We start from the raw sequence: 19,411 nt of genomic DNA on the forward strand, positions 1-19,411 counted from the left end.
TCTACGCCTTCAAAAAGAACTGAGGCTAAGTTGGACCTGCTATGCATTCTGGGATACTGGGAGAAGGTTCTGGAAGGTTCCTTAAAGGCACAGTATCCTAATTAAGCCACATAATGGCAGCCTATGGGGCTTGTCTGTCCAAGTTCTTCTCTCTATCATTCCTGAGGGATTTTGCTGTTAAGCAAGGGAAATCTGTACAGGCTTTGCTGTTTTGTGGATTTTGTGGTGGAATTTCTAGTTGAAGTACTGGACAGTGTAGCCTTTTTGGCTGCATTATCTGTCTTTAAATTCTCTCTTAAGTGTCTATGCATTTCTGCATTTTTTTTGACACTAAGAGATTATTTTTGATTGCTCCGGGGTCCACGCACATGGGCGGGACTATTCACTAGATTATGACTATAACAGAGATACCCCTACTACAGAACTGGAGTTACAGGACAGAAACTACTCCTTCTTCACACCATTCTTCTATAAATAGGATTCCAAGTCCAATAACAAGAGGGAGTAAGTATACAAGCTCGAAATGAAGAACTTCATGTACCTTATGCCATGAAGAGGATTATTGATAACAGGACGTTTTTATTTGTGTTTATTTGCTTTTATTATTATTTTTTCTTTAGATTCATTCTTTGACTTGTTTTTTCGAGGAAGTCCACGGCGGTGGTTATTCTTGAAATTGGTAAGTCGTGGCCAGGTGCGAATTCTGAGGAGTACTGGGCAAACTAAGCTAGAAGTTAGCTCTGACATTTTTCTTTTGTTTCTTGTTTTTACAGTGGTTGTTGGTCCTGATGAGAACCCCTACAACGATTGGGGTTTGAAACGCGTAGATCTTTGTGAATGCCACTCCCATTTAATTTATGTAGACTCTGTGATTAATACTGATGCTACATTATAAATGACTGTATCACTAAAACTGTTTAGTTGTGTATGCAACTTATAGGCTTTTTTTTCATATTTTGGTATGGTAGTGGTAAGGCCTGTTTTTTCAGTAACCATACAGGCCAATTTAGGACTTTGTTATAGGTGTTGAATGTGTAAAAAAGGGTATGTTTGTATGAATGATTTGTGAGGATGGAGTATGAATGAAAAGTTGTGAGTATATTTATTCTGTGTTATTACACGTTTGGTCATTTGTTGGTATATATCCACTATATATTTTTCTTAAATGAAATCAAAAAACTTTTTGAATATTGCAAATAACAAGCTTATGGGTGTTTGGCTCCATTTCCTTGCACTGTCTATTCATCGACATAGGAATTGTTTATCAGTATTGGCAACTGTTTTTGGTTGTGTAGTGCAAGGAATTAAGGCATGAGAAGGAGGCAATTTTATATTGAGAGAGTAAGCAATTGACCACAGCTGCCTAGTATTAGGTGGGCAGCGGCTGTTACATGGTATTATTGTTCATGGGTGTGGATGATCGCAGTATGGAATGGAATGCGGCTTCAGCTGTGATGTGGCAAAAACATTGTTCTCCTGCCTTGAACAACTCATAGGTATACTGGGTTGGCCTTTGAGGATACATGTGCTCTGTTTATGGGCATTAACTATCATTTCTGAAACCTAAATTTTAACAACATCTTGCTCCAATGACCTAAACGTGACTAGAGGCTGGACTTCCATACTTGAAGATACACATGGAAGAAGACCCAAGATCTTAGATTTCTCAACCTAGTGGTTCTCCAGTCCAGCTGCTGTGGAAGAAGATAGAATCAAAGCCGCCAACCAACTACACTAGTAACTAAGCTGCCTAGATGCTTTCCATCATCATTACTGACTCCTTTCAGACCATCCTGTATTCTTAGAGCCCGTATCTGGCTGTGGAGGTCTCAAATACACTTATAGTTTTACCTTATTCACTCCCTACATTGGAGTCAGGTTTTGCTTCCAAGCTGATTCCTGCATGGTGTGAGTTAGCTCTCTGGTCTTTTTCGCTCCAATGAAATCCTTGTTTTAAGTCCTAGTTGGTACCTTACCCTAATATCCTTTGCCCTGTGGGGCCTGTTGAAGCAACAATGTTCCATGGATACTAAATCAGACCAAAACCTCTGCCTCTACTAACAGTCTTGATACCTCCGGTGGGACTGATATGTTGGGTGCTGACCAGTTAAAAACCTTGCTTATTATAAGAGCTTAAGACCATTGGGAGTGAACTGTTAGCAACCTGAACATACAGCTGAGTTATTTTTGTAGGACTATCGCTTCGTTCGTGTTTTTGGGTGGAAGGATTTTGCTACTTATGCGACTGGAAACTCTGCAGCTGGGTTTTCAAGTCACTGAGCCTCTAAGCGCAGGACACCTTTGTACTCCGCAAGTGTCAGTGCAGGGCCTTCAGCATCCTGAGGAGCACTCCTCTTCAAACTGACATACCTGCCCTTTCCCAGAGTTTGGAGAACCGAGGAAATAAATCAAGGATGTGTACGTTGAAGCTTTGTCTTGATCTTCCACCTGTTTCACATGGCTCCTCCGCAGGTAAATGTATAGATAATATGGAGGCTGCTGGATGCTGTTTGAGTTTGGACTGTAACAGGGAGTAGAGGTATCTGCTTTTTACTCCCTTCGGTTTGGTGGGCCTATAAACGTTTTAAGAGATTAGCATTGGTTATAATCACTTGACGGGCCCCAATGTCGGTCAATTGCTTACATTCTCACTGCCAGTCTCTTCCAGCATGCCTTGATTCCCTCTTTCTGTCTCTCTACTCCTCCCAACCTGACAGTAACTAAGCAGTGTGACTCACATCGGATCTGTGAGAAACACCATCAAATACAATACCAATAATTCAGTGACCATTCCAGTGCCATAACTTGCGTACGGATTGCAAAAGGTTATCAAGACAACAAGAATAGTTGTAACACCATACACAATTTCAATAAATATAACATTGCATATAGCATGAATCCCGAATAAAGCAAAGGTAATCTGTGAAATGCTGGGAGTAATACAAGAGATTTCATTGTTACTGGACAGAGGAAGGTTGCTACGGATAAGGGCTAACATTGGATCTAAGGCCATTGTTCAAGAAAAGCTAGGGCGTAGTTCCAATGTGCATCACATTTTTAAGTGCTCTTGTTTTTTGGTATTAATGACCTCTATATGTGTGGCTGTTGAGCTTAACTGGAGTAGTTTGTTGCAGCAATTGGAGTGTTCTAGCATTGGTAGCAATGGAACATGGGTGGCAAATAAATTCAATACTCCTCCATAATTAGGACGCCCAACAAAAAGGACAAAACCAGATATATCTATGTGAGTTCATCCGAATAATTCTGACAGTTGTTTTTCTAACAACCCTTAATTTCTTCACATGCACAGAGATCCGATTTATTAAAAATCCAGCAAGATGTCTGTGTCCAAGCGTGAGCTGGAGGAGATGAAGCCATGGGTGGAGAAGACAGTGAAACGGTTCCTCGGTTTTTCGGAGCCTACTGTGGTCACAGCCGCGTTGAACTGCGTGGGGAAAGGAATGGACAAGAAGAAAGCAGCAGGTAAGTTCTGTTAGTCCTTCACTCTGCTGCATGAACCTTGCCTGTGAGTTGCTGAACATTAAAGTTTAAGGAATGGCCCAGAGCTCCTGAAACATTTGCCTTTATGGCTTGATGGCTTCAATTATACCATAAACAAGCATTGGAAATGCAATAGGTCTCGCAATAACGCGAGTCTGAACTATCAGCATTGTAAATGATAATGCCCTTTATTTTTGCGTTCTGGTTTTTGGAACATAAATAAAAGGCTTTGTCATTTACAAGGCCTATAGCTTAAATTTGAGTTAAAACGAGACCTATTGCATTGCAATGGTGGTGGTGCTGCTGAGTTTTTTCTGAATCTGCACTCTGAATCTGCACCCACAATCTGCACCTACAATCTGCACCCACAATCTGTGAGTGGCGTTGCGTGGCTGAGTGGCGTTGCGTGGCTGAGTGGCGTTGCGTGGCTGAGTGGCGTTGCGCGTGTGAGTGGCGTTGCGCGTGTGAGTGGCGTTGCGCGGCTGAGTGGCGTTGCGCGGCTGAGTGGCGTTGCGCGGCTGCGTGGCGTTGCGCGGCTGCGTGGCGTTGCGCGGCTGCGTGGCGTTGCGCGGCTGCGTGGCGTTGCGTGTTTGAGTGGCGTTGCGTGTGTGAGTGGCGTTGCGTGTGTGAGTGGCGTTGCGTGGGTGAGTGTGGTGTTGCGTGGGTGAGTGTGGTGTTGCGTGGATGATAGTGGGCTTGCGTGGGTGTGAGTGGCGTTGCGTGTCTGTAAGTGTTGCTGTGTGGGTGAAAGTGGCACAGAGCCTTTGATGTGGCCTGGCGCAGGAGAAATGCTGCTGCTGCTAATTAAATACAAGAGCGGCCGGGAAACACAAGTACGGCCGGCCACATAATTAGGGGAGGAGAAGCTGCACAGCACACGCTGGGAGAAGCCCTTTGATGTGCTGTGCGGCCGCAATGCGCGCTCTGTGCTGGGGGAGGGCCATTAGCCTGAACTCTCGGCAAGATCAAACGAAGGGTGGGAGGGACATTGAGGAACAGGAACAGATGGCCATGAAAGTGTATGGGCCAAATGCGCGTGCCTGTACGTGCACTCGAAGAAAACGCCACGGAAAAAAGCGGTGGTTTGACAATCCGTTTGAGCACTTGAATTCTCCCCCATTTCCCATTGCTTCGCAATGGTAAAGGACGAGACCTAAAAATAGTAGGCCATTTACAATGCTGCTGGGATTATTATTTGAAGATTTTATTTGGACAAACATTTTGGGTCATCCCTTTGCAGGTGATGAGTTTTACAATACGTCAGAACTTTGTATTCAGTGTATTTGTTTATGTATTTATCTGCCAGATCTTTTTATTGAGCTCCGATACAGTATTGCAGAAAATGGACACATGACAGACATCTGCCCTATTTAACAGCTGCAGAACCTCGCAAATTAATAGAAAGACTTAACTCATACACAAGAAAATATAGGGGAAATAAGGGTGGTAAGAGCGAAAGAAACAATAACTGACACAATCCGCCCCTTCCAGGATGCCCAGGCCCATCTATCACAAGACAGAACATAACATAGCTCTCCAAAATTAAGGCAATCCATGGCAACTGGACCTCCAATGTCCTGGTGTAACTGACAAGTAACACATCACCTTCATGCTGAAGTGCCGTCTTGGACTCTGTTCGAAAATATGAAATATTTAGTCTTCCCCTCCGAGATCAATTAACGTTTTGTTGCAAACCTTACCAGTGCCACATTTTTTTACTTGTTTGCATCTCTCGCTTTGTAACTTGGAGCGCCTCCATCCTCTTTTTGGTTGGCCGCTTATATTGGATCAAAAAGAGTATCTTGCGGACCCCGTATTTAAGGTCGTTCTTAGTGATACTTGCCACTTCTTCTCTCTGTCTGGGGCGGATGAGCTGTGATATACAAGTCCCAGCACATAATTTCTTCATTCCAGGGCCCACAGCTTGTATCTCATAAGCTCTAGTTACCTCAAAAGCAGTCTGACGCATCTCCCAGGAATAGTCCCTCTCAAACTGTGACATTAGAAGGTTACCATTCTGTAATTTGGAAATGGGTGGAAACATTAAATCTCAGATTCTAAAAGCATTCACTGTTTTGTCAGACATTCTACCTCCTGCAACAATCGAGCCGCGGCTTGAAATGCAAAGTTAATTAATATTTTTTTTATTTTTAAATCTCAATCCTTGCAGTCTGGCTCAAGTTTCCAGTGGTTATACCATCTCCACTAGGTTGAGGACCTGCCCTTCCATACATATAACTTTCCTTTTTAGTTTCTCAAGTGCCCTCTGTCAACGAAACCTTACAGTCCACATGCTTAGTTGTGGTCCTTATTTTGCAGGTAGTTCAGCAAGGGCTTGCCCTGATTGAAAGAAGCCCTTCAAGGGCCGTGGCTACCTCTCAGTATCTACCTAATTGTCAAGTAGAGGTTGAGCGAAGACTGAAAAACATCAGTGTTTAGCAAGGGCACAAGAGACCTCTGAAAGTCCTAATTTGCAACTTGGTGTTCAGTAGTCCCACAAAGGGACCCCTCTGAAAGTGTTCATTCCTCGAAATCATCAGTAGTTACAACTTGATAGTCACAGTTGTATCCACTGATGTGAGAAACCACCACATTGCTGTAACTTTATTCCGACATAGCCATTCATTTATTCTGTACTCGGATATATTTTAAAACATTAATTTAAGTTTGTGTTTAGAAGTTACTGTGTTAATACAAAGTGTCCTGTGCAATGTGTAATCTGTACATAAACCCAATTTATTGGTGTATATGTATGAATTATTAGCTTGCAGCCGCTTTAGATGTTTGTAGCACCTTATATTTTGTATGTTTATATTAACTTGACATCATGCATAGAATGTCATCACCTTGTTGCTTAACGCCTTAATCGTGGCGTTTTTTCCGCCGCGTTGCGGGCGTTCTAAAGGGTGGGCGGGGCTGCGTCGGTCGTGCGCAGCACTTGGGAGGGAGGGCTCCTGTCGGCCGACGGGAGCCTGGAAGGGGTTAGTCATGTGTTCCTCAAGAGATGTCTGATAGTACATGGCAGACTTTTTTTTTTTCTTCACCAAGCAGCTATATCTTTTTTTTTCAGACCAGCTTAGGCCATTTCTTGATGACACCACTTCACGTTTTGTGGAGAAACTGTATGATGCAGTCGATGAAGGTCGTAGTTCCCGGCACTCCAGATCCAGTAGTGACCGCAGTAAAAAACGGGAGATAAAGGTAAAAAAAGTGTACATTTTGGCTGAGTGTGTCTTGAAATGTAGGATGTATACTGATCTTCTACAAGTTGGAAAGGCCTGTTGTGCTGTTTGATATGCTGTGCACAGCAGCTAGAGGTCTGTCATAAAAGTTTTTTAAATGTAATTGTTGGTTTTAGTGGATGAAGGCTAGACCTGGAAGTATGTTTTTTTTTATATATTTTATTTGTACTTTACTATAACTGTAGTGCATACTGCTTCTAAAAGATGTACATACTACTTTAACAAAAAATGAACCGGAATTTAATTTCAAATTTTTTTAATCAACTCCTATACATTGCCACTTATATTCGGCAACAATTGGATGTGATTTTATCAGGAGTGCTTTCTAAACTGTCTGAACCGGTGTAAATTTCAATCCAATAGAGTTGTTTAGATCCGAATAAATTAGGTTGAGCAGGCACGGAAGGTGTTTCTACATAAACTGATAGGCTTGTTTTCTTTCTGCTTACCCAGGATGTGTTTGGAGATGAGACTGACCCTTCCAAAGACTCTTCCAATAAGAAAAGACGTGTTCCTCGGTTTGAGGAGGTGGAAGAAGAACCAGAAGTTATCCCAGGACCTCCACCCGAGAGCCCAGGCATGCTGACCAAGCTACAGGTATGTCTTGCTTTTAAGTATCTGAAGACATTTTTGTTAGTTGAAGGGGTTGTGAGTGGGGGAGGGAGTTCCCAAGCTGATCTTTTAGCCTTCTGGGGTGGTCTGTTAGAGATTATGTCAGAGCTTGTAAAGTCTTTTAGAGCTAGCGCTGGATCACAACTTAAACCCTTCTTCTAAAATCTATTCTTGTAGACAGTGATGCATGGAGTGCAGCTTTCCTCTGGCGTATTAGTTGTGACGTGGGGAGGCTTCCGTACGTTCTAATATGCACATGTGAGTTTATTTTGAATAACTTTACCTTGTTGGTTGGGCTGTATAGGTGAATTCCACCTCTGTTGTTCGTGACATGCACTTATGTGCAGGGTTAATTGGAATGAAGGTGTATTAATCGCAAAGATTTACACTCTGGACTGGTTATTCTATGGGGCAACCTTCAAACTTTCAATTTAAAATTTAGGTTCGAAGTGAAAATGGTTGTAGAAACAGGGATGCTCCCTCCCGTCTTATATCAGAAGCAAATGTGAAATCCTTCAGCAGGAGCTCACCTGGTCTCTGTAGACCTCTTCAAACTTGCTGTAGAAATGTACTTCTGCTGTTAATCATAATGCATGATTGTGCCTCCGGTGATGCTAAAGTACTGTAGCCTGCTTCGAAATTTGGTGTACATTTATCACATTTTCTTAATGTTTTATGTCTAGGTTTTATCTGTTGTCATTCAATCAAAACCACCTAGGGCAAACTAGAGTCACCAAAGAATATTTGAGAGGGTCTGGCTAATGGGGATGCGTGTTACCAAGGAGTTTATCTGCAGTTTCCTCCAGTGATTAAAAACAAGGCATATTTATCTTGAAGGACAAAGCTAACTACTTAAAACGAGTTATGTGCATATAGAGCCAGACCTACCAAGAGCAACTCCAGTGTGTTTTGGGTTGAGAGGCAGAGTGGACCATCTATTATACTGTTTGAGCCTCTTTGCCATGCAGTTGGGGGATTCTTGCGACCCCTGGAGTGGTATGGCTTTAAGTGACAGGAATTGAAGGTTGTTGCAGGACTAGGTGCATAGACTGAGCAGGTCCAATGCAACTTTTTTGAAGGAGAGGGTTGAAGGGTCCTTATTGGTGAATTGAAGTTGTTATTAGAAGGCGGGAGCAATAAGGTGAAGAAAAAAGGATACCGACTAGAATGCTTAAATTGGTGTGACAGCTGTTTGCATAAGGTGGGGAACTAGCGAAAGACTTGAAGGTGTTTGTAGCATGTAGTGAGATGGGGAAATTAAAGCTATTTAAAAATCGATGAAGGACTTGTGGTGGTGCGAATTAAAACTGTTTGAAGTGGATGGGGGAGTCTCAGTGCAGAATGTGAATTAAAGCTACTTGCAAGTTTGGAAGATGGATATGGTACATGAAGTCAATTTGCAGATAGATCTCCGGATAGAGTTCACTGAGTTGTTCATAGGAAATGTTTGAAGGAAGTTTAATTCAATGATGGGTGGTGAGAGATAAAAAGGGAGGAGGTGACCCTATTTTGGATGCTGGACCATGAACGAAGAGTGCAAATATGGTGTTTGCAGGGTCAGTGACCATTGACGCTATGGAAGCTGTTCATGCTTAGGAAGTGGTGGAGGTGCAGTTTGGCTATTTCCATGATTGGTCAGGATAGTGAAGATTGTTGTAGCAGGTGGATAGACTTAGTGATATGTTTGCTGGGAAGATGGTATGTGGAAGGAAATAACGGTTTGTCTTTTAACAATTGTAATAAATAATAAATTGTGTAGTTAATAACCTCTTCATAATTATCTATCCACAAGCTGGACAGGGGTATGCCAAGCTGAAAATGCACTGAGGAAAAGAGGTCCGGTTTGGTATACACGCCACCAACCACTTCCTCCTTTTCATAGCTTATAAACTGATAAGCCCTCACACTTAGCTCTACAGTTGCTATTTGATCGGGGAGTGCATCAAAGGAAGAGGACATGGCACTGGATGCTATATTGGTTTAGTTATTGACTATTCCTCCCAACCAGATCCGAGCTTTTTAAAAAACCCACCATGTATATAGAGCTGCCTTGCTGTTTGCCACTCTGGTAGCTAGAAAGGAGGTGAGTTTGTTAAATGGGAGGAGGTAGTGCTTTAATGGACTGGTGCTTTAGGGAAACCGAGAGAGATGAGGTATGCATATGTGGTAAGGAATTTAGGATCTCAACTAGTTGCGCACAGTTCACTGAGTGTTATCCAACACTCAAAATGATAATCAATATAAACACAGAAACAATGTGAAACTCCAGTTATTTTAATCCATAACCTGACACTTCTATAATCATCATAATGATATTGCAACACGTAATTATAATTCAAATGAGCACATTATCTTGTGATTCTCAGTTCTATACACAATACATTTTTCTCAAATAATCACAACGCAAAACATATAATACTTGGTTTTCATGTCATGCCCAATGCATTTCGGCACAAAGGTGTGCCTTCATCAGGGGCTAATCTCTAGTGAAAGTAAGGTTCTCGAATGAACTAGATCTGTTTGAAATTAAATGCCCTGATCTGCGTTGGCTATTCCAATCTTATACGTGCTATTTTCTAACCTGTATGAAGCGTCGCCAAAACTTTAAACAGTAGGTTACAACCTCGCACTTCTGTTTACCGACGGCTAGTTTCGAGACTATTGGAAGTAAACAGAAGTGCGAGGTTGTAACCTACTGTTTAAAGTTTTGGCGACGCTTCATACAGGTTAGAAAATAGCACGTATAAGATTGGAATAGCCAACGCAGATCAGGGCATTTAATTTCAAACAGATCTAGTTCATTCGAGAACCTTACTTTCACTAGAGATTAGCCCCTGATGAAGGCACACCTTTGTGCCGAAATGCATTGGGCATGACATGAAAACCAAGTATTATATGTTTTGCGTTGTGATTATTTGAGAAAAATGTATTGTGTATAGAACTGAGAATCACAAGATAATGTGCTCATTTGAATTATAATTACGTGTTGCAATATCATTATGATGATTATAGAAGCGTCAGGTTATGGATTAAAATAACTGGAGTTTCACATTGTTTCTGTGTTTATATTGATTATCATTTTGAGTGTTGGATAACACTCAGTGAACTGTGCGCAACTAGTTGAGATCCTCTCTCACTTAAACCTGCATTTAAGTCACAGGCGTGACAAACCTGATTAGTTGCAGCACCGATTGTATAGGTTGAATATATTGTTTATAACGGAGTGCTCCCCACAAACCCCACAAACTTTAGTAAGGAATTTAGGGGCATTTTTGTTCTGCGTACCAATCGTCCTTCTGTTGTAGTGAAAGAATACAGAATAGAAGTTCTTCCCTGATATTGTAATATAACCACAATATTTCCAGATTCAAAATTCTTAGTGGTTCTTTGAAGGGGATTGATGTTATTTGCAATATATTTCTGTAGTTTATATCACATTGACCCTGGTGTGTATTGAAATAGCTTGAAAGGAGAAATAATTAGATGAATGTATCCTTGTTACAGGAGTCGGTGGTTTTATAAGGATCTGAATTGATGCTTTGTACTGGATAATGAATGATGGCCATATGAACCTGTCTGAGCCAGTTAAGGAGAATGGATATGCGGGGTTGAAACCATTTACAGGGTTGTGAAAAAATATTCGCAGAAAGTGTGGTGGTTATGGGTGTGAGTTCAAACCGCTTCCATAGTGTGGAAGCAGTTTGTGAAATATGGATTGGGTGAAACTCATGTATTTTCAGGGTGTGGACTCTATCGAACAGATGAATTCAAGTAAATTGCTTTGGGTCATGAAGGATGGATAAGGTGAATTGAATTTGCTTTGATAGGTGTGGGGTGAATGGGTGGAATGAAGTAAAACTGTGCAGTGTGTGGAGGGTAGATGGAAACATTCATGGATGAAATGTAAGCATCTCATAGTGGGGGAGGAAAATGGATTGGGTAAAATAAATCTCTCTCTATCAAGGGCAGGAGGAAGTGGGGTGATGTGAAGCGGTTAGTTATGAGACTAGAGGATGGATTTGGAGAAACTACAGTGTTTGGTGCAGTACATCTGTTTTGGATTGTTGTTTTTACCCTTCTGGTCTACCTGAATTTGCTTCAAACCCTTGAACCTGAATATGAATTTCTTTCCCCAGATAAAGCAAATGATGGAAGCAGCAACCCGGCAGATTGAGGAGAGGAAAAAACAGTTGAGTTTCATCAGTCCTCCGATGCATTCACAGGTAATTCCTCGGCACAGCAAATGCAAGTCTTCCTCTTTCATTGAAGCAACTAAAAGCCTCATGCACTTGAGTTGTAATTTTCCAGACGACTTCCTAAATCCCAATGCAGCAGCAGTGGGGAATAACTGATAATAGGATGACAGAATGCATATCCTGTACCACTGCAGTTGTCGGAAGCCAGTCAATAACACATCGCTGCCAGTAATTTGTTCAGGTGTACCATTTACTTGTAATCCCTTCTGCATCCAATTACAGGTAAGCTCTTGGGCAGACCCACTTGGCTGTTATGTTCCCCGTACCTCATGAAGTCTGAAAGGTGCACTGTATCCCTTGTATCTTTGAAGAAATGCGATGGCTAATTTTTGATTGTTAAGTTTTAATGTTCCCTGTTTTTCAGTCTGTTTCTTGCATGGTGCAGATCAAAGTGTCTGCGCTCCAACTTGGTTGTCATACAAGGCCTAGGGCACCCGGTAGGCCACTTTACAGGCAACAGGACAGACAGTGCATGTTTTAGGCTGTGCCTAAATGGACAATGTCTTCAGTCCACTGTCTTTTCCAGACTGTTTCTTGAAGTATGAAATCTGTGCCCCCCAGTGCACACCGTGACCGTGAATCGAGATGCAAACAGCATGATCTAAAAAAATAAATAAAAAAATCTAATCACTGTACAAACTGTTGGGTGAAGCTTTACATGATTGTTTTTCTCTCTGAAACAGAGAGTCTCTTCTTCCAATTCAGAACGAGCACCACCCGGAAGCACGATTCAGCCGTCTCAAGCTGCTACCTTCATGAACGACGCCATTGAGAAAGCAAAGAAAGCTGCAGAGCTGCAGGCCCGTATCCAGGCTCAGCTGGTCCTTAAACCCGGACTTCTAGGGAATGCACCCCTACCTGGGTTGCCCCACTTGAATGCACTTGCTGTTGCCCCTCCGTGAGTACCCATTCCCTTTGCTTTCTGTGTGTGTTAATGTGAATACTTCTGTCCTGTGCATCAGGAAGCTTTGAGTGGGACCTAGTAAGCCCCATCAATAGTTTGATACTTCACTTTAATCAAGTATGTAAAAAAAAAAAGCATTCCCAGCATGAGCACTTTATGGTAGCCTCTTGTTTGGTTCTTGCATCCATGTGGTAACAGCACGACACTCTCAATAGACTTTTTACTCATGTAAAGGAGGATAAATGTGAGTTTATCTCTTGTAGTATTGTTTGATAATGCCATCCATGCAGATAAATTCTTTATCAGTACAGTGCACATGTATTTGTTCCCATTTATAGAGCCCTGCACATGTAGTGTGTGCTGAATTTGCCAACATTATTATTGCAAACATGTTGTCACCTTTTGCTGTCATCTTTACTAAATGTTTAGATTATTATCAGGGAGGTTGTTCAAGCTGCTTCAGTTCTTTTCTGAAGTCTATGCTCTGCAGTGAAAGTCTGCTCTCTGCTTAAATGCGCTCCTTCGTGATAATACAGCACTGAGATCCACAGGGCGACCAGTTTTTAAGCACTTTTAAACAGTAGCATAATTATAGGAAAGTGTACATTCTTTAACATAAGAGGGGAATAAAGTTTCAAAAGACTCCCTTTGTTTTCCAAGATTAAAAATGACTTTGACATAACTTTACTATTTACCACTGATATTCCGTCTTTGGATGCCAGTTTCATTTCACTTGCAGAAAATGTTGAGAGATAAAAACAAGGGGCTGCAGTATATTAAGGGTGCACTGTAATGCACCTTTAAGTAAATGCAACAAGTGCACGAAGGGAAAGTGTGCCAAATTTCTAATGAGGTGGAGCCCGGCGGTATTTACAAATCACTGCAGTCGTGGGAGCAGCACACTAATGAAGGCTGGAGAGACTCTTCGAAGAAGCTGTTGTTCTTTAGCAGTGCATGTGTCACGCAGCATGCTTTACAAGAGGGGAACAGAGATTTCCCCCCCCCCCTTTTTGCAGGCCGATGCAGTGAGTGACTTTGAACAAAGTTCCTAGTGAGTTATTGCAAGATTGTGCTCTTTGATGTAGCATTCTATTGCTCATTGATTGAAATCTGGAAATCTGTATTCCTAAAAACGGGTTTAAACAAAAATGAAACTTCCAGATGATTGGCACTTGTTTATTTCTGTCATTCCTTTATTAGGTCGAGCGACCTATCTGAATGCGCATGCGCATTGAGCGAGAGCGAGATATATTGGGGCTTAAATAAGCTTTACCTAGACCGGCGATTGACTGGCGATTTGATGCTGTGCCCGTGCGCTTATAGGTCAGTGCGCAAGCACATTGACCTAAAATGCGCGTGCACATCATCAAATCGCCAGTCAATCACCAGCAGCACTCCTCCCACACCTTTTTAGCTTCACTTCAAAGGCCCCGGCTGCTTCACACCCTCATGCCGCTCTCCCCGCTCCGCCCCCTCCCCTGCCCGCCGTGTCGCATTTCTCCTCCCCCCTCCCCACAGCAATGCCCTCCGCCGGCCGTACTTTCACTTTGACGGCCGCAGGCCGTCTCTCATGTTTCTCCTTGTCTTGTTATGGCAGCTGCTGTGTGGACTCGCAGCTGGCATGCCAAAACCAAGCCGATGTCTACCTATTTGCACCTCTTCCGTGCCCTGTGCCTGAACCTCTGGTCCACCAACATCCTCTAGCTAACCCACACTGCAAACATTAGAACCCTCCTATCAACATCTCTCTCTCCTAGCCGTTGCTTCCTACGCAACACATGCTCCCTCTCTATTTCTGCCATACAAGTCTTGGAGCTCCATCATGACCTCCCACCAGAGCTCCTGTTCCTCACAGAAACCTGTTTAACCCCACTTCTGCTCCTGATATTACCATGGCCACCCAGCTCAGATACAAAATCGTTAGGCAAGACAGGCATGATTAAATCTACATGTGTAAATGTACCATTGTAAATAGTATTACTGCCAGTGGAGCACGACATGATTAGTCAACGATCAACATTTCCGACTTTTAATAACCCCTCCTTACACGTCTGGATTTCTGTGGCGATAGTAATTATTAAATCACTCGCACCAACATTTGCTCTGCTTTTCCTACCTTTCGTCGCCTCTCACAACTGCCCCTCCCCCACCACAGAGCGTTTCACGGCCGTCACATTCACACGGCCGTGTCTCTTTCACAGCCGCCCTGCATGTTTGTTTTGGTAAATGCCACTTCTCCTAAAAGTAGCCACACTTCTTTTAAAGCTCCCCTTGCCCTGCTGAACGCCCCCACCCTCCAGCAGCGCTCCGGTCCTGACCGGTTCCGTGAAGGCAGCAGGGCTTGAACCCGCACGACCCTCGGGTCATGCAAACACGCAGCCCTTGTGGGCAGCAGCGCTATTGCGAGACAGACTAATCTACAGAGGCAAACCAACCAAGAAGTAAGGGAACTGTAGTGAGAAAACCAAGTTTCCAAATGCGTTTTAAGGGAGTCTGCTTCAGAATTGTGAGTGGGCTCTGCCTTTCATGCTTCTGAAGTAGATAAAGCAAGCAGCATGCATTAGACCCACACCTCCCTCATTTACTGATCTGATTGGTCCCTAACCAGGTTTCTTTCGCTTTCTAGCCACCCACTTCCAAAAGGGCGCTCAGGAATCGATAAAACGTATAGTGCTTCGTTGCTCTCCCAGAGTACGAAGCGCTATGCACGTGCACCAGTACCATGATTAACTATTGTCTTCAGTGGCACAATGTGAACAAGCATTGGCATAGCCAATAGGTCTCGCTTTTGGGCCCTTCTAAGTATTTAGTTATGCACCACAATGTCCTTGGTGCAACAACATTAACTGTTGTGTGGCTAAAAACTTATAAGGTCCCAAAAGCGAGACCTATTGGCTATGCCAATGCTTGTGTTTATCTAGGCAAACCATCTTATCTAGTTTCCATTGTTAGATTACCAGGCATTACCTACACCTTGAATACATGCATCAAATTGTCATTGTGGTTAGAAAAGCACTGTATACATTCGGCATTGCAGAAGACAAAGATCTACAATAATTTGTTGCAGAATTTCTGGTCCCCAGAGTCCATTTTAGTAGCTGGAAAACAGATGGTTCAAGAGGAGTGTGTTGCACTAGTGCACTACTAACCCATGTTCCTGGCTTGCTTTTTCTTTTTGTTTTTTCCGGCATCACTGTTTCTATGTAATTTTTTGTGTGCGCAACTAACTAAGCACCAGATGGACAAGAAAGAAGGGTCCCTACATACACTTGAAGACAAGCAATACTTCATTTTATAAGCAGAGTGAAGATGCTTGAGAAATGCAAAATACTCTGATAAGAGATCTTAGCTAAGTGATGTCTGAAGAATCCTAGAAAAATACCACAGAATGTTCTTGGGCTGGTAATCCCTTATCTATAGTCATTTGTTAAAACAGACCATAGCTTTGCTTTTAAAAAACAAGGCGTAGAAAATATTCCTTTATTTGGGTGAATTCAATCTCTTTGTGCACTTTGCAGACAACACAGATCTTTGATGTACATTGGGTTTCCTTATGATGGAAACCAAGTCTAGACTGTATCTTGCATGTATCCCACACATCTCTCCTTACTACTGGAGTGTTTTGTTGCCTATCGGTGTCTTAATGTTTCTGAATTTGCGTTTCTAAGGATTTTACATTCTTGATTTCTCCTCAGATCTGTGGCAGCACCAGTAGCAGTTGTTACCCAACCAGCACACCCAACTCAGTTTGCTACAAACCTAAACTGGAAGGAGCACTTTCCTTTGGGGGAGGCAGGGAAACACAGGTATGTTGTCTTTTACGGCCTATGTGTTTTGTCATCTTTGTACTTCTGTACAAGAGGTCGTTCATAGTACAATCAGACAGTGGGCCTGCTAAACCTCTGCTAAGCCCACCAGGGTGACATGGGCTTATGGAGAGCCACTGTGTTTTAATGTAGTAAATGGCTTATGAAATGGTTGTTAGAGACCTCTTCTACCCCTCCCATGAACTTTATTATCAGAAATAGTTTCAAAATCCGAACATTGCCAGCGGCAATTTACGAAATGTTTTCTTTACCGAAATTACTTTGTGATGCAAAATACATTGTTTCCTGTACTGGAGGCGATCTTTCTCCGGCTCCACAGATCATTATAACAGTGTGATGGGGTCGCTCCAAGAAAAGCGATGAAAACGTTTAGTAGGTGTGTACAATGAAGGAATTGCCTTATCAGATATAAGAGCCTGTTACTGGGCTGTGCAGATTCTAGCAATAAATGATTGCATTTACACACCGAAATATGACCCTTCTGTTAGACTAGAAAGATAGACGATGGAAAGATCCGCTTTTATGGACTACATTTATGCTGCAAGCGGAGAAACATCTGCTGCTAGCCACACAGTCCTCACTGGCAGTTTGAGATGAAAGGGTAAGGCACACAAAATTGGGCTGCAATAAACTACAAGAATACTGGTGGAACATCCCATCTGACGTGGGACAGGTCCTAGATTGTGTTATCCCCCACCAAATATCAGGATAAGACCTACTAGAATCATTTTTAGGCTTTGTGTCCACTGTTGGATTAGGAAATGATTTGTGCACTGGTTATGATCTGTGATAAAATCCCAACATTTCATTTTTTTCTTTTTTTTTTAAATCCATGAATTGGCATCTGAATTGTTTGACACACATACTTTAGTGGGTCATTTTTGCTAATAATTATAAAATTATTGAGAGTTGTATATATTTTTAAGCACTTTAGTACATACATCAGGCCTTTTCCCCTATTCCGATTTATTACCCAGATTAAGTTAATCAGGTGTACTATCATATATGTTTATGCATAATAACAATTGCTAACTCTGCCCTTACAACTTTATACATGCCAGTGCACTCTTAAGAGAATTTGTATCTGAAGGGCAGCAGAAGTGCACTCCTTGCACTTAAAATTTTGCACAAATTTAAGTTCTACCTACATCCTAGCTACGATGGTTTGTTGAAAATCATAAAGCAGCCAATACACCATTAAAATGTGTTATCTTCCCATTTACTTCCATTTCAGACTCCAGGTCACCTCCAATTCCTTACAAAAGTATAAAAGCAAACTATCCCTGGGTAGAAAGGATTTTTGTTCTTGATTGATTGGAGTTACTAGATGTTTTTTCCATGCCTTATGTGTAGGAAAGTGCCTCTCTTTGACATGTTCACCGACACTTTTTGCCTGGTTTCTGAGGCAATTTTGTCAGAAGTACTCTGAGTTCCTACTATCCAGGTCCCCAGCTAGTTCTCTAAACTGTACAATTGTTTCCCCTACTGGTAAAACCTATAGCACCTCCTCTAAGTTCCTAGTAATTGGTACCCCTGGTACCTATGACCAGGAGGCTAAAGAGGGTCCCCAAGGGCTACAGCATGTATTGTGCCACATTAAGGGATCCCTCGCCTAACTCATGCAGACTGTCATATCATGCTGAGTGTCTTGCTGCAGATAAGTGAAAACACGACATGGCACACATCCTTCTGTGCCATACCTACAGACACTGCATGCAGTATTGGTAACATCACTACCACTGGCCTTACAGTCCTATGGAGGGTGCACTATACTACATGTGCGGACATATCTGCGTGAGCAGATATGTCCCAGTGATGTCTAAGCAAATTCTTGGATGTCACAAGTGAACAGGGAAGCCATTTTGAGTAACCCTGGGCGTAGGACTATGCTACGCGCGTGTAGTTTGCACAACTACGTGAACTGCACGTAGCGCAGTGCAAAAACGCGTAGCGGGCATGTTTTGCTTGCTCGCGGCCCTCAACGTCAAGTTGGCGACCGCAAGCGTGCAAAATAACATGCCGTCAAGATTTTTTCCTCATTCACGATTGGCAACGTCAAGTTGCCGATCGCGAGCGTGGAAAAGAAACCTCCTGGTGAGTTTCTCAATGCGGGGAGGTCAGGTTTCTCACTGCGAGTGGTCGTGTATGCTCGCGATGAGAAACTACCAGTCCGCGTTGATAAAGCTGCCGCTTGAGTACAAATCTACTCGAGCTGCAAAAAACGACCCCTTGCACTGTGCAAGATGCAGTTTGCATGATGCACAGTGCCGGATGCTTGTCCGCACTGTACAATCAGTGCGAACAGTATTTTGCACAGTGCACTGCGTAGCGCACTTAGCGTAGCTACGCGTAGCGCTACTACGCGAACTACGCCGAGGGTTAATTTTGAGTACATGTGCTGGACACTGGTAAAAAGGAGTTCCCCAGCCAAGTGATGGCTTCACTGAAATCTATGGTGTTTGGTATCGAACACCTTGTATTATTATTATTAAAACCACACTGATTCCAGTGATGGATTTATTGATATCTGCACCCACTGGGTGCCTTAGATGTGCCCCTGTAAACCTACCAGTCTTTTTTGTGCTGGCTGACTGGTGTAGACCAGCCTGCCACCTCAGACAGGTTTCTGACCGCCTGCTGTCACCTCCTCCAAGCAGAATGGCTCTGTAATCAGCATATCAAGGCAGGAGGCTTTAAAGGCCTCTGCCGCCTTTGATGTGTGATTCTGGCTTCCCCAGACAGGGGAAATGTCACCCCTGCCCTGGGCCCATTTGGCACCAGGACAGGCAGGAAATTAGATATGAAGGGAGGCGAGGTGCACTACCAGGCCAGTCACACCTCTAAGGTGAGCTGACAGATGCACCCCTACTTTAGGATTTTTGAATTGGGAACTCTGGGACAGGGTTAAGCCCACTTCCTACCAGAGGGGTCATATAGCGGGTGTAGAGACACCACGGGTAAGTAGGCCATTTGCTACCACCCTTCACTCTCCCTTAACACCCCTACATTTAGATTTACATTTGGGTAGACCCTGGCACCAGGAAAGCAGATTTCACTGACCAGAACAGA

General features: G+C 42.9%; 1 protein-coding gene across 7 annotated transcripts in view; it reads left to right on the plus strand.

The window, feature by feature from the left end:
- Window positions 1-19,411, plus strand: part of PRPF3 (pre-mRNA processing factor 3) — a 129,543-nt gene that overhangs the window by 37,976 nt on the left and 72,156 nt on the right. For all 7 annotated transcript variants that reach the window (XM_078670663.1, XM_078670666.1, XM_078670664.1 and 4 more), the window contains 6 exons: window positions 3,311-3,483; window positions 6,572-6,702; window positions 7,197-7,340; window positions 11,492-11,578; window positions 12,295-12,509; window positions 16,211-16,321. In XM_078670663.1, the coding sequence (XP_078526789.1) occupies window positions 3,339-3,483; window positions 6,572-6,702; window positions 7,197-7,340; window positions 11,492-11,578; window positions 12,295-12,509; window positions 16,211-16,321 (833 nt within the window). In that variant the 5' untranslated portion in view covers window positions 3,311-3,338. The remainder of the gene's footprint in view (window positions 1-3,310; window positions 3,484-6,571; window positions 6,703-7,196; window positions 7,341-11,491; window positions 11,579-12,294; window positions 12,510-16,210; window positions 16,322-19,411) is intronic.

Source organism: Lissotriton helveticus, chromosome 12, assembly GCF_964261635.1.
Source record: "Lissotriton helveticus chromosome 12, aLisHel1.1, whole genome shotgun sequence".
NCBI classification, from domain to species: domain Eukaryota; kingdom Metazoa; phylum Chordata; class Amphibia; order Caudata; family Salamandridae; genus Lissotriton; species Lissotriton helveticus.